The sequence below is a fragment of the Ranitomeya variabilis genome, chromosome 1 (assembly GCF_051348905.1).
Source record: "Ranitomeya variabilis isolate aRanVar5 chromosome 1, aRanVar5.hap1, whole genome shotgun sequence".
Lineage (NCBI taxonomy): Eukaryota > Metazoa > Chordata > Amphibia > Anura > Dendrobatidae > Ranitomeya > Ranitomeya variabilis.
This window is the reverse complement of record NC_135232.1, coordinates 1,060,456,060-1,060,471,524: the sequence shown is the minus strand read 5'-3', so window position 1 is coordinate 1,060,471,524 and position 15,465 is coordinate 1,060,456,060. Positions and strand designations below refer to the sequence as shown.

The following is a 15,465-nucleotide window of genomic DNA, read 5'->3' as shown; positions in this document are numbered from 1 at the left end:
CTGGGGAAAAAAAGAAAAGAGATGGAATAAGTGAATTCTGACATGAGACACACATACATGGATCCTAATGTAGTCACTTCATTTGGGATACTTTGTGTAATTAACATTGGAAAGGAATCTGTCAGCAGGATTTTGCTACTGAATCTGAGAACCGCATGATGTAGGGGCGGATAGTCTGATGTATCACTTAGTGTGCTGCTGGTTGTAGTTTCAATAAAATCACTGACTGGTAAGAAATATCATCACTAGAGGACTAGTTGTTTCATGTCATGTAATCCTCATGTTCTGTGTTACCCGGCCCTCAACTCTGATTGGCTGCTTTTTGTGTACACTGTGCATAGGCAGAAATCTGCCTATCAGTGCTGTGGGCGGGGTTATACAGAGCTCAGCATTCAGAGAACTGCAGCACAGTAAACAGTGGTTTTATGAAAACCACACCAATCAGCCTAGTAAGTGACATATTGCTGGAATCAGAGTCTCTGTCTCCACATTATGCTGCTCTCAGATTACATAGCAAAAGCCTGGTGACAGATTCCCTTTAAGATTTGGTCTCCAAACCGTAAAGTAACAGTTCACCTATACCGCAGCATTCATGGACTTTTTTGTGCATGACACTTCTATCCCGTGTCAGCTGTAAAAACGCTCGCGTGCAGTCATCCATGTCTTCCCCAGTTATAACTATACGAGTCTGTCAGCACAAAATGACTTATTGAACCAAGCACAGGCGATTGGTGCACCTTCCCATGGGTTAGTACCCTTCTCCGTCTCCTACAAGGCTAGAGCTATTAAATAAGGAAGAAGAGGGTGAAGATAAATTGAAAACAAATAAGTGGGAAGGTGCGCTAAAGTGTTCGGCCACGCCAAGGGTGCACAGAGCAAAAGAAAGTACGGGAATCTCAAAAACATCATGAATCCAGGTCAATTTGACTATATATTGTCAGCGATGGAATACAGGCACCCATGTGAGGTTTTTGTGAATGGTGTTGAGATTTAGTCTTAAAGGACCACTTCCACCTTACACATTTAGGCCATGTGCACACTTTGCGTTGTCCTCTGCGGGTTCTCCCGCAGCGGATTTGATAAATCTGCAGGGCAAAACCGCTGCGGTTATCCCTGCAGATTTATCGCGGTTTGTTTTGCGGTTTCCGCTGCGGGTTTACTCCTATACTATTGATGCTGCATATGCAGCATCAATAGTAATGGTAAAAATAATAAAAATTGGTTATATACTCACCCTCTGACATCCCGATCTCCTCGGCGCTGCACGCGGCGGTCCGGTTCCAAAGATGCTGTGCGAGAAGGACCTTCGTGACGTCACGGTCATGTGACCGCGATGTCATCTCAGGCCCTGCTCGCACAGCAACCAGACCGCCGCGTGCAGCGCTGAGGGGTGAGTATAGCGTCATTTTTTATTTTAATTCTTTTTTTTTTTTACACAGATATGGTTCCCAGGTCCTGGAGGAGAGTCTCCTCTCCTCCACCCCGGGTACCATCTGAACATAATCCGCTTACTTCCTGCATCGTGGGCACAGCCCCATGTGGGAAGTTAGCGGATCAATGCATTCCTATGGGTGCAGAATCGCAGCGATTCTGCACAAAAGAAGTGACATGCTGCGGAATGTAAACCGCTGCGTTTCTGCGTGGTTTTTCCCGCAGCATGTGCACAGCGGATTGCGGTTTCCATAGGGTTTACATGTAACTGTAAACGCAATGGAAACTGCTGCGGACCCGCAGCTGCAGAATCGCCGCGGATCTGCGGTAAAAATCGCTATGTGTGCACATAGCCTTATGGCATATCCGTGGGGTGCTATTACTTAGGACTGACCGCTGTGGGCAGCGCACACAGTCTACCACTGATTACTGGGCTGAAAAGGATTTCAGCGCTGTTTGCCGATGTTCACTCAACCGTATTTTCGGACTGACTGCTGTCCGAGGAATAAATGGACAGCACTAGGAACACATTTACGCAATAGGGCTTTTTTCCTAGCTCAAGTATATAGAAATAAAATACATTAGATTCCATACAGATCAACTGTACAGCATCTGATTTATATGGATACAATGCAATTAACAACATAGGAAACCATTTGGTCATGTGAATTGTACTAATTGCTCACATATAAAACCTAATGCCATAAGGATGACAATACAGATGAAAAGTTATTGGTTTTTACAGGATGAAAATCGGACCACTAGCTCAAGTGAGCGGCTGTGTCAGCTAACGGGCGTGTATAAAATGAAGATGAAATAAATTCACGTTCAAACTAATATCGAGCATAAAACACTATCAATAAGAGGGGTGATAAAAAAACTCACTCGTGTCTGTTATATCTGTGATTCCAACACCTTCAGGTCTGCTATATCAGTGATTCCAACACACATGGGTCTGCTATATCTGTGATTCCAACACCTTCAGGTCTGCTATATCTGTGAATCCAACACACTCGGGTCTGCTGTATCAGTGATTCCAACACACATGGGTCTGCTATATCTGTGATTCCAACACCTTCAGGTCTGCTATATCTGTGAATCCAACACACTCGGGTCTGCTATATCAGTGATTCCAACACACATGGGTCTGCTATATCTGTGATTCCAACACACTTGGGTCTGCTATATCTGTGATTCCAACACACTTGGGTCTGCTATATCTGATTTCAACACACTCGGGTCTGCTATATCTGATTCCAACACACTCGGGTCTGCTATATCTGTGATTCCAACACACTTGGGTCTGCTATATCTGTGATTCCAACACACTTGGGTCTGCTATATCTGATTTCAACACACTCGGGTCTGCTATATCTGATTCCAACACACTCGGGTCTGCTATATCTGTGATTCCAACACACTCGGGTCTGCTATATCTGTGATTCCAACACACTCGGGTCTGCTATATCTGATTCCAACACACATGGGTCTGCTATATCTGTGATTCCAACACACTCGGGTCTGCTATATCTTCACACCTTTAAAAATACATTTAGTGATTGGTAAATTACTGGTAATAATTCACAATACTGAACTGACCCGACAAGTCAGATCTTGGCCAGCAAGGAAAGGATTAAAGAAACAAGCTGAGGGGGGACTATTTCCCTGCTGGTGATACAAAAAGTGCATGACATGCCGTACAAATGAATTTTAGAAACAATGTACTGGGTTTTGTCACAGTGAACGCTTCATTTAGTCACATTATGGAAGCATGAATTGCTACAAATTCACCATTTATCAATATATACCCAAGCGAACGGGCTTCCTGAAGAATAGTTGCTTGGGACAAAACAGTTCTTTCACTATTACCAACACCAGCTCTTCTTTCAACAAAAAAAGGGAGTTTGTGGGGATGGTGGGGGGAGGAGATATACAAAAAACAAAACAAAAAAAACCCAATTGCTTCATCCAGAAAAGTGAGAGAGAAAAAAACTATGTACTCAGCACGCACAGGAAATTACATTATTTCAAGAGGTTTAAGAGGAAAAAAAGCAAAAAAAAAATTAAGAGTCCTCAAACAGATATATAGATATAGAAAGTAGCTGTTGTGCTAAACTTAAGGAGCCATTTTAACTTTTTCACAATATTATATTGGTGATGCATCTAAACTGAATAATTGGACATTTAGGACAAATTTACACAAGTTGTTTTTGTCCAATCTCCAAAAATGCATCAAAAACAGCAACATTTATTACCAAGTTGTTGTGGTTTATGTGAGTCCAGGTGAAATACATCAAATTATTTTACTTGTAATAAACATAGCACGAAACCCCCCAGAAACTTTGGTGAAATTGCTGTGGTTTTTCGTGCAGTTTTTGCCCCTGTGGTCTCCAACTAATGTAAATAAATCTTTTCACATGCGTTTTTGGATGCAGATTTTTCCCACTCATTATTATGGGTGAAATCAGCAGCGGACAGAGTTGACATTCTGCAGATTAAATCTTCCAAATAAGCGACGTGTGCGTGAGACTTTAGGAATCTCATTCACTTTGCTGGAATCAGGAAACCCTTTAGGTTTAGTGAGAAATCTGCAACGTGTGCACAGGCCTTTAGGGCGAAAACCCCATAGTGCTCATGTTACTTAGACAATTCGGACAACTCATTCTGACCATGCGCAAGAGAAGCTTTCGTCACTGGCATAAATTGAAGATTGGGGCCCCAATGAAAAATCTTCAGATTGGCCCCCAAATATCACAGGTGTTTAATAGTAATAGTCTTTTCATATGGGGGAAAAAGGACTTTTTGGGTCCCCCTAGTCTTCAGGGCCCGGGTGCGATTGCAACCACTGCACCTATTCTAGTTACGCCCGTACTTGTTCTCAGTGATGTTGGCGCCATTGCTCTCGGCGGATAACGTGACTTGTTGCATCACGTGAGCGCTGCGGTCAATCACTGGTCACTCGTCAGCTGCAGACTTTGCTGACAAACAATCCCGTGTCGTCTCATTCTCCCATACTCCTAATTCATCCATCACTCGTGTGAGGTGAAAAACTGCAGCTAGGTCGGAACCATAGACAGACATAGGTCTGCATAGGAGCTGTGTACACAAGGGCTTTTTAATCTTTGCCACATTTTTTCCTAAATTTTTAAACAAGAAATACCCTGGCCCAATGGTGATCACACCGAGGGATCACTTTGTGACCAGCCCCTCATGCGCCCCGTGGCTTATACAGGGTCACCAGATTTCTTTTTTATTATAAAGGTTTTTTCTTGCAAAACTGCCAGTCAAAATGAGCACAGACAGTCTGTTCAGATGGTATTTGTGAGGCACAAGAGGGGCGTCGCAGGCCAGCCCCCCAGAGCCACATTTCTGCATACTGAGTAGCAGCTTACAAACAGTCAGTAACTTGCTGCTCCCACGCCGGCTCCGCACAAAAAACAAGTCAAAAGCGAGGCGCACAACACATTCCTGCATGGGCGCTCGGCCTCTTTTTTTTTTTTTTTTTTCCAAGCATCGGTCCTGTCAACATCTGTAAAACGTGTTTTTCTTGGCAGAAAATGGCTAACTGGGAAATCATCAAAATGCCTCAGAATTATATTAAATCTGTTTTCTTTAAGGCCCTAATAAGACAGTGAGAAATCATTAATACCTGACAGCTGAAAGGATAATCTGCTAATTGGCCTGGAGGAATGAGATGAGCGAGGGACAGCGCCCAGACTGTGCAAACCCAGCGCCCAGACTGTGCAAACCCAGCGCCCAGACTGTGCAAACCCAGCGCCCAGACTGTGCAAACCCAGCGCCCAGACTGTGCAAACCCAGCGCCCAGACTGTGCAAACCCAGCGCCCAGACTGTGCAAACCCAGCGCCCAGACTGTGCAAACCCAGCGCCCAGACTGTGCAAACCCAGCGCCCAGACTGTGCAAACCCAGCGCCCAGACTGTGCAAACCCAGCGCCCAGACTGTGCAAACCCAGCGCCCAGACTGTGCAAACCCAGCGCCCAGACTGTGCAAACCCAGCGCCCAGACTGTACAAACCCAGCGCCAAGACTGTACAAACCCAGCGCCAAGACTGTACAAACCCAGCGCCAAGACTGTACAAACCCAGCGCCAAGACTGTACAAACCCAGCGCCAAGACTGTACAAACCCAGCACAATACAAAATGTTCCTACAAGATTTACTCAGAGGCAATATATGGCACCGCATTGCACTAGAGCAGAGATGTCCAACCCCCCCATCGAAAAAAGGAGAGTCGTCTGGAGCCGCATATTAAATACACAAAAACTAATGAAAGTTGATGACTTAATTACGAGGTCCGGGCAGAGATTCTATAATAATTCTAATTATTCAGCATCCTGTTTAAAATCGTTGAGGAGGTGGAAAGCTTGTGATCACTAATATACATATCCAAGTAATAAAATGGGATTGATGATTTTTAAAAAAAAGGTTTTATTATAAAAGAAAAGAAGAGGGCAACAGAAAACTAGCAAGAAGGGGCTATTGGTTTTTAGGGCAGTTGGGGGCCCCAATTGCCAATCCATTTTGTTAGAAGTCGTCATTTTGCCCCTCTCCGCACATCCATCCAGTTTAGCCGTACAGTAATGAAGCTAATGGTAGCGGTGTAGTAACGGCTCGCTGTTTGCCTGGATGGTCCATTACAACTTGTACATGGCTGATGGTCTAGTTTATTATAGCAGTAGACAACCCCTTAAAAGCCCAAGTCACCAGGGTAAATTAGGGAAAGCCTATACTGCTCTTATTACCGGAGCCGTTCTAGTGATCCCAGGGCTCACATGACATTGTGTTATGCGAGCACTGCAGCCGATCAGCATCTGCTGACCGGCTGCAACCATCAATATTTCATCAGGGCAGACGTCTGGTCTCAGACTATTGAGGAGCTACAGATAATCACTGACTACCTGCAGCGCTCACGTGACAACGTCAAGTCATCCACTGGGAATAGCGGAGCCGACATTGCAGGAACAGAACTGATGCAGGAACTCATTATCCATTGTTCTTGTTTTCTATGTTGCACTGAATTAGTTGAGCAGAGGTTGTCCTGCAGTGGACAATCCCTTAAAAAAAAAAAAAAATTAATAACCTGTTGGGTCCTTGTAGCAACCAATAGGGGTGAGAATTAGGAGCTAGCGGGATACTGTTTATTTCAATGTAATCTCTTCACAGGCAGAAATTTAGCAAATACGTGTGATGTCCTGCACCGGGGATACGACGGTCCGGTGAGGAAGACGTCAATCACACCAGGGAAGATTACAAGATCTGAGGCCGGACCGGTCAGGGGGACGAGACGCCCTACTGGACCTAATTAGCATACTCATTAAAGGATCATATCAAGGACTATCTGAACACAGTAATGTCCTTTATCACCAAACGGTGACATGTTCCCTTTAGATTGAGAAACCCCCAAAGGGTGAATATTCACTTTAACCCCCTTCATGCCACCGCCTACTTTTGTTTTTTCGTTTGCTTTTTGCTCCCTTGCTTCCCCAGAGCCGTAACACTTTTATTTTTCTGTCAATACGGCAATGTGAGGGCTTGTTTTTTGCGGCACAAGTTGTACTTTTGAACAACAACATTTGTTTTACCATATTGTGTACTGAAAAACAGGAAAAAAATTCTAAGTGTGGTGAAATTGCCAAAAAAGTGCAATTCCCCAACTGTTTTTTTTTTTTTTAGCCATGTTCACCAAATGCTAAAACTGACCAGCCATTATGATTCTCCAGGTCATTACGAGTTCGCAGATACCAAACATGTCTAGGTTCTCTTTTATCTAAGTGGTGAAACAAAAATTCCAAAGCTTATTAAAAAAAAATCACATTATTTTCTGAGACCTGTAGCATCTTGTGATCTGGGGCTTGGTCAGGGCTGATTTTTTGCGTGCCGAGCTGACGGTTTTAATGATGCCATTTTGGTGCAGGTACGATCTTTTGATCTCCCGTTATTGCATTTTAATGAAATGTTGCGGCGACCAAAAAAAACGTAATTCTGTGGTTCTGACTTTTTTTCTTTGCTACGCCGTTTATCTATCAGATTAATTATTTTGATCTTGATAGATTGGGTGATTCTGAACTCAGATACCAAATATGTGTACTTTTTAAAAAAATGTTTTATTTTGAATGGAGCGAAAGGGGGCGGATTTCAACTTTTATATTTTTTCAGTAATTTTCAAAACATTTTTTTTACTTTACACTTGCTTCAATAGTGTCCATGAGAGACTAGAAGTTGTGATCATCCAACTGCCTCTGCTACACACGGGCGATGATCAGATCGCCTGTGTATAGCAGAAATGCTCACTTGCTAGGAGTGCCAACCAAGGGACGGTGCTCATAGCAATCTGGCAATGACAACCATAGAGGTCTGATGCAGTTGTGATGCCAAACCATTGGTGACCCGCGGTCATGTGACACGGGCAGGATTAGTGACGCGCTTCCAGCACGATCACATTAAATGCAACTGTCAGAGCTTGAGAGCAGCATTTAACAGGTTAACAGCCGTGGGTGGATCGCGATTCCACCCACTGCTGTTAGGGGCACATGTCAGCTGTTCAAAACAGCTGACATGTGCCAAGAAAGATGTGGGCTCAGCGCCAAAGCCCACCTCAAAGGGAGAGTCACGACTTGCGCCGTACATGTAACGCGCATGTGGTGAAGGGTATAAAAGGGGTCATCCTCTTAAAATCGCACTGAAGAACTCCAGGAATTACACATACGAATAGGATGGTCCCATGATGTAGACCTATTTATTGGGTCCATGATCATCACTAAAGAAAGAAAATACCTATTATGGTAAATCGCAAACCATTATGTAATTGAGAAAGGCACGTATCATGCAGATCTCATCGCCTACCTCGATAATATAAAGAACAATATTCTTGTAGAAACAGTACAAAATGCACTTGGCCACTCGGTTATAATTCCAGGCACCGTGGACCAGTAATAAGTTCTTCAGGTACTTAAACTGCAAGAAAAAAAAAACAAAAAAAGAGTAAAAAAGCAAATAAATCTTCATGGTATAACAACCAACTATCGTTTCCTAAACATAAGATTAATTTAATGAAAAGTTTAAAGGAGGACAAGCCGTTTGAGAAATAGGTTTTTATTGAAGCGCTAAGTCCTTCGAGCTGCTACTTTATGCATCCAAACACCATTTACAAGGCAATGGTCTAGCAGAAATAGCAGGACGTGCTCCACCTTACTTATATATTGGGATGCAGGTAGACGAGCAAAAGTGAATGGCTTGGACCCGTTGTGTATCTCGCATACGTAATATACAAAACTTGTGAAATGCTGAAATATTGTATTAAACTTATCCAGAACAGAAAGTAGTCTAAAGAGGCGAAAATATAAGTACAAAATGGGGCACTCGGCACTACCTGTGCTATGGAGTAGTCGGAGGAGTTTGCAGCTTGAAGTCCTTCATTCCCACTTATCCCAACACCAACATGTGCGGTCTGGATCATGCTGACATCATTCGCTCCATCGCCGATGGCCAGGGTGATCACTTTCACCTGCTTCTTCACCATATCTACCACCTCAGATTTCTGAAGAGGAGACACCCTTTATAGAAACCATAAAATATAATAATTCAAAATAAATTCCAGTAGCACATCATCTACATTTATTCTCATCACTTAAGTTTACATTTACAAAATGCAAAGTGAATGAAAAAAAAAAATCTAAAATCAATATTTGGTGTGACCGCCTTTTGCCTTGTACACAGGTTTTGAAGGAACTCAGCAGGGAGGTTGTTCCAAACATCTTGGAGAATTAATCACAGATCTTCGGCGGATATCGCTTGTGAAAAACTTGTCCGGTCACCCCCTTTTAGAGCCATGGCACCAATTGCCCTGAAAAATTGCCATAGCTAGCAAATTACTTAATAAAAGTTATACAATTAACTGCGCTTTATCAAGACCGGCAATTTTCACGCTATACTTGATGACGGGGCGCGTTGGAATAAGATGCTCCGGATTTATTATGAGGCTCACGCCCCTTAATGAATCAGAAGAGTTTTAGTGCCAGGAACGTTTTACTCCAGTCCAGGGACCAAAGTAAGATTTCTGGCGTACAATAGATAAGCTGTGGTGTGATGCCTGCGAGAAATGGTGGTGAAAATACAAAAAGTCATAATTGTTGCACAAAAAAAATGAGACTTTTCAAAGCTTTTTATTCCAGAATTCTTGAGAAACTGCTTTGATGCATCAGAGGCAAAATCTCAACTTCTACTTTAGTAATGATGAGGCAGAGTCTGATGAAAATGGAAACTCTCGTGGTCTGTATGGTCTTAGATAAGACGTATAGCCAGGGAACAAGCACTCCAAGAAAAGACATGAGCAATTACAAAAGTTCAGGAACATTTTGGTAAAGACAGAACTTGCAGATACCTGCAACAAATCACGGCTTTACAGGACAGAGCGAGGTCGAGGAAGTACTGTCTGACGCCAAATGTCAGCGCATACTTCAGGGATTTGCCATCGATAATTAAAGCAAAATCATTCTCCTTCCTGAGCAGGTCTCCAAGATTACTGCAGTGATGGCTCAGAATTTCACGAGTTGTCTACAAGAGGAAAAAAGAATGTAAAATGATACAGATTCTTATATGAGCCAAGTTACCACGCTCCACCAGGAATGTAGTTTTATTTGTAAGAATCCTAAACATTAACGGCGTGGACAACCTCTGCAACTAAATTATTGCAGCAATGCATCAAAAATATAAAAAACTAAGCAAATTTGCCATAAAAAATTCCAGTAACTTTATACAGCTCCTACACAGAATGACTGTCTGCCGCACACCCCACCGGAAGGGCTCCTTCTACTTTAATATTAGTGGTCAATAAAGGGGTACAACCACCTCATCAAGTGATGGACTATAGTTAGGATATGCCACCATGATCAATGGGGGTCCAACCTCTTGGTCCGAAGCAGAGAATGAAAAGGTTGTAACGGATTTAGCACAGCAGCTCCTTTACAGTATTGGTCTACGGCCACCCAACCGTGCCGGGAACTGCCCCGCGAACAATGTTAGCTACAGGCTTGTTCATAGCAAGATAACGGGGGCTGCTGCACGGGGGAGACTGGGAACGAGTCATAGTGCCGAATTATAGTTATGCCTCCATCTTCCTAGTGGTGTCCCCCAATTTCCTTAGGAGACGTGAACACCACTTCACCATGGCCGCTGCCGTTAAGGCACCACTACTTAGACTCCTGCGCTTAGCTGGTAACAAACACCTTACAGATTGCCTTCTTGTATTTCTAAACAAATGCCCTCTGTTCTGCGTCACCCTTAAGTACGATTATGAGAAGTGTGTGTTTGTGCCGAGTAACGCGCCTTTAACATAATCATTTCTGACTTCGTCCTTGAGAACCTGGCAGCCAATCTCTACAAATAAACATAGTACAGGACAAGTGGAAATGAAAAAAGAGTCTACACGCCGGAGACGCTCATCTGTATGCACACGATATTACTACCACCGGCTGCAGAGAAAAGCTCAATCTAAAAGTCATTGAACCTCCCTTGTATTTGTCAGTACCTAAAAGCTACGTAGGCACTCCCGACACTGTACATTCAAGGTCCATGCCTGGAGGAGTCTGCACCCTGCACAGAACGTTACATTTTATATACTGTATGGGTATACGCTCCTTAAAAGGGTCATCGGTAGAGTCCGGAGTTGCTCCTTTTAGCTTGAAAAGAGATCGGTACCAATGATGCTATGTCCCTACACACCTGCCAAAGAGCGTGTGTGACCCCTGATGTGCGTGCTCGTGTCTCGGCAGGTGTGTGAGATCTTAACGTCATAAGAAGGAAGCAGCACTGGACGCCGGATAAGATCTTTGAGTTATGGAAATACTTTGAATTATTTATATGGCATTGGTCCTGGGACGAATCATCTATAATATAACGTTAGGAGCGTCACTCTGTCCGAAGCCTTTATAGACTGCGCAAGCGCGACTCGCCTGCGCAGTCTGGGCCCCAGAGAGTGACGCATCCGGCAGTAGTGCAGCTACCGGAGGGGGCCATCGCCCCAGGCCCAGTGCTCAGAGGAGGCCTACCTGGAGCTATGCTACTGTAAGTGTATTGGCGTGCACCAGGTGCCGATACAGTTACATTCTGCGGCAGAGCAGGGAGAATCGATCTCCCTGCTCTGCCGCTATGGGCCCCTGAGCAGGAGGGGGCGCGGTGCCAGCAGTGGGACCCCCGCCTGTCATCACAGGGTCGGCTGTATCATCCCCATCAGCGTCTGACGTCACCGATGCTGACACTGACAGGGGGCGCGATGACATCACTTCCCGGCGCCCGCGGTCCGGAGGTGAGCAGGAGCAGCGCAGGAACCAGGAAGAAGAGAGGTGAGTATTTATTTATTGCTTTTCTTTATGGGGGCTGCCTTATACTACAGAGTCTGCCTGTGTGGGGGGTGCTGCCTTATACTACAGTCTACCTGTGGGGGGGGGGGGGTGCTGCCTTATACTAGAGTCTGCCTGTGTGTGTGTGTGTGTGTGGGGGGGGGGGGGTGCTGCCTTGTACTACAGTCTACCCATGGGGGATGGGGGTGCTGCCTTATACTACAGAGTCTGCCTGTGGGGGGTGCTGCCTTCCACTACAGAGTCTGCCTGTGGGGGGAGTGCTGCCTTACACTACAGAGTCTGTCTGTGGGGGGGTGCTGCCTTACACTACAGAGTCTGTCTGTGGGGGGGTGCTGCCTTACACTACAGAGTGTGCCTGTGGGGGGGGGGGGGTGCTGCCTTGAACTACAGGGTCTGCCTATGGGGTGCTGCCTTATACTACAGAGTTTGCCTATGGGGTGCTTACACTGAAGAAGAAAAATATACTAATCCAGCTCTAGGATGTAAAATATCAAAAATACTTTATTTAAACAGTACTGAAGACTAAGAACACAGCAGTTGTTCGAAACGCGTTCAGTTGTCCATGGCTGCTCCCTAACTATTTTGTTGGTCATTTGTAAGCCCAATTTTTAGTATTTTTTGATATTTTACATCCTGGAGCTGGATTCCTATATATTTCTTCTTCAATTTTCTACGTCCTGGCAGAGATGTCATTTCCATGCTCGGATGATACCACCACAGCGATTTAACTTCTAATGGGTGAGCTGAATTAACTTTTTTTGTACTTATGCTGCCTTACACTACAGAGTTTGCCCATGGGGTGCTGTATTATACAACAGAGCCTGCCTATGGGGGCTGCCTTATGCTATTGAGTTGACAGGATGGAGGCGCAGGATGGGAGCAGCACATGACAGAATGGGGCACAGCATGGGAGCAGCACATGACAGAATGGGGGCGCAGGATGGGAGCAGCATGACAGGATGGGGACGCAGGATAAGAGCACCACATGACAGGATGGGGGGGTGGAATTGTGAGTAGCACATACCAGGATGGGGGCAGCACATACCAGAACTGGGGCACAGGATGGGAGCACATGACAGGATGAGGGCACAGGAAGAGAGTAGCACATGACAAGATGGAGGCGCACAAAACAGGATGAGGGTGTAGGATGGGGGCTGCATATGACAGGAAGGGGGCGCAGGATGGGGACGCAAGACGGTAGCAGCACATGACAAGATTAGGGCACAGGATGGAAGCAGCACGTACCAGGATGGAGACCATATACCAATATAAATGCTCGCCACCCGGGCGTAGAACGGATTCAATAGCTAGTTTTATATAGTGAGATTAATTCCCAATTCTGATGGGTAATTTTACAATCAGTCGACAGACATGTCCTACAGTGCAGTCCTCTGTGCTAGCGCTATAATCAGCCAATGGACACGTCCTACAGTGCAGTCCTCTGGGCTAGGGCTACAATCAGCCGACGGACACGTCCTACAGTGCAGTCCTCTGTGCTAGGGCTACAACCAGCCGACGGACAAGTCCTACAGTGCAGACCTGTGCTAGGGCTATAATCAGCCGACGGACACGTCCTACAGTGCAGTCCTCTGAGCTAGGGCTGCAATCAGCCGACAGACACGTCCTGCAGTGCAGTCCTCTGTGCTAGGGCTGCAATCAGCTGACGGACACGTCCTACAGTGCAGTCCTCTGTGCTAGGGCTGCAATCAGCTGACGGACACATCCTGCAGTGCAGTCCTCTGTGCTAGGGCTGCAATCAGCCGAAGGACACGTCCTGCAGTGCAGTCCTCTGTGCTAGGGCTGCAATCAGCCGACGGACACGTCCTACAGTGCAGTCCTCTGTGCTAGGGCTATAATCAGCAGACAGACACGTCCTACAGTGTAGTCCTCTATGGTAGGGCTGCAATCAGCCGACTGACACGTCCTACAGTGCAGTCCTCTGTGCTAGGGCTACAATCAGCCGACTGACACTTCCTACAGTGCAGTCCTCTGTGCTAGGGCTACAATCAGCCGACGGACACGTCCTACAGTGCAGTCCTCTGTGCTAGGGCTACAACCAGCCGACGGACAAGTCCTACAGTGCAGTCCTCTGTGCTAGGGCTACAATCAGCCGACGGACACGTCCTACAGTGCAGTCCTCTGTGCTAGGGCTACAATCAGCCGACGGACACATCCTACAGTGCAGACCTCTGTGCTAGGGCTATAATCAGCCGACGGACACGTCCTACAGTGCAGACCTCTGTGCTAGGGCTATAATCAGCCGACGGACACGTCCTACAGTGCAGTCCTCTGTGCTAGGGCTACAACCAGCCGACGGACAAGTCCTACAGTGCAGTCCTCTGTGCTAGGGCTACAATCAGCCGACGGACACGTCCTACAGTGCAGACCTCTGTGCTAGGGCTATAATCAGCCGACGGACACGTCCTACAGTGCAGACCTCTGTGCTAGGGCTACAATCAGCCGACTGACACGTCCTGCAGTGCAGTCCTCTGTGCTAGGGCTATAATCAGCCGACGGACACGTCCTGCAGTGCAGTCCTCTTTGCTAGGGCTGCAATCAGCCGACGGACACGTCCTACAGTGCAGTCCTCTGTGCTAGGGCTGCAATCAGCCGACGGACACGTCCTGCAGTGCAGTCCTCTGTGCTAGGGCTACAATCAGCCGACTGACACGTCCTGCAGTGCAGTCCTCTGTGCTAGGGCTACAATCAGCCGACGGACACGTCCTGCAGTGCAGTCCTCTGTGCTAGGGCTATAATCAGCCGACGGACACGTCCTGCAGTGCAGTCCTCTGTGCTAGGGCTACAATCAGCCGACTGACACGTCCTGCAGTGCAGTCCTCTGTGCTAGGGCTACAATCAGCCGACGGAAACGTCCTACAGTGCAGTCCTCTGGGCTACGGTAGCTTTCCCAATATCAGATCACTGAGCAGGGCAAGGTAAAAATAACTTCTCAAAAGACATACCTAGAGCAAACTCTGCACAGACACAATGAAAAAATGATAAAGGTTAGAAATGCTTGGCACGGCTGGCCATACACATTTTCTGCCAGTTCTTACTCCTAACTTAGCTGAGATTACGAGTGTGCTCAATGGAGAGAGTGGAATAAGCCAATGTCAGACACCTCTGGCATCCGTTTATCCTACAGAAAATAGATGAGGCACGTTGAAATGCTTGGTAATCATTTTCCTCATCCTCTGCCATCAGGGTTGAGCCATGAGAAGCTTATACACAACGGATGGTCAGTCAGTGCCGCCTAAATCGTCAGGTTAATCAGATGTTCCTCTGATGTGTATGGGCACCTTCAGGATCAATACACAAGTAAATTAAGAGATTTCCAAAGATGTACAATTTACAGACATGTCATCAGCTAAAAGGTGGGCAGGTTTTGCTCTATTTCATTCCAACCACTGCCCAGTATTACGTTTTATGTTTGCTTAAAATCCGCCATTCGGGTCCAGAGATATGGGCCTTTTTATTTTGTGCCAATTTTGATAGTCTTTGCTTGATTACATGGGGATGGGTCTCACAAAGTAGAGTAGCCTAAAGACATGCCCCAGAGGATCCTGTGACCAACACCTTCTTGGTAAAGTGCATAAAAATTTGCGCTACATAAAAAGGCCCCATTTCTCTGGATCTCTGTGGCGGATTGTTATAAAA

At 45.9% G+C, this 15,465-nt stretch overlaps 1 protein-coding gene across 5 annotated transcripts in view; it reads right to left on the bottom strand.

Moving 5' to 3' along the window:
• Positions 1-15,465, bottom strand: part of ATP8A1 (ATPase phospholipid transporting 8A1) — a 263,767-nt gene that overhangs the window by 44,149 nt on the left and 204,153 nt on the right. For all 5 annotated transcript variants that reach the window (XM_077279834.1, XM_077279833.1, XM_077279835.1 and 2 more), the window contains 3 exons: positions 9,831-10,003; positions 8,820-9,003; positions 8,294-8,404 (listed from right to left, as the gene is read on the bottom strand). In XM_077279834.1, coding sequence (XP_077135949.1) covers positions 8,294-8,404; positions 8,820-9,003; positions 9,831-10,003 — 468 coding nt within the window. The remainder of the gene's footprint in view (positions 1-8,293; positions 8,405-8,819; positions 9,004-9,830; positions 10,004-15,465) is intronic.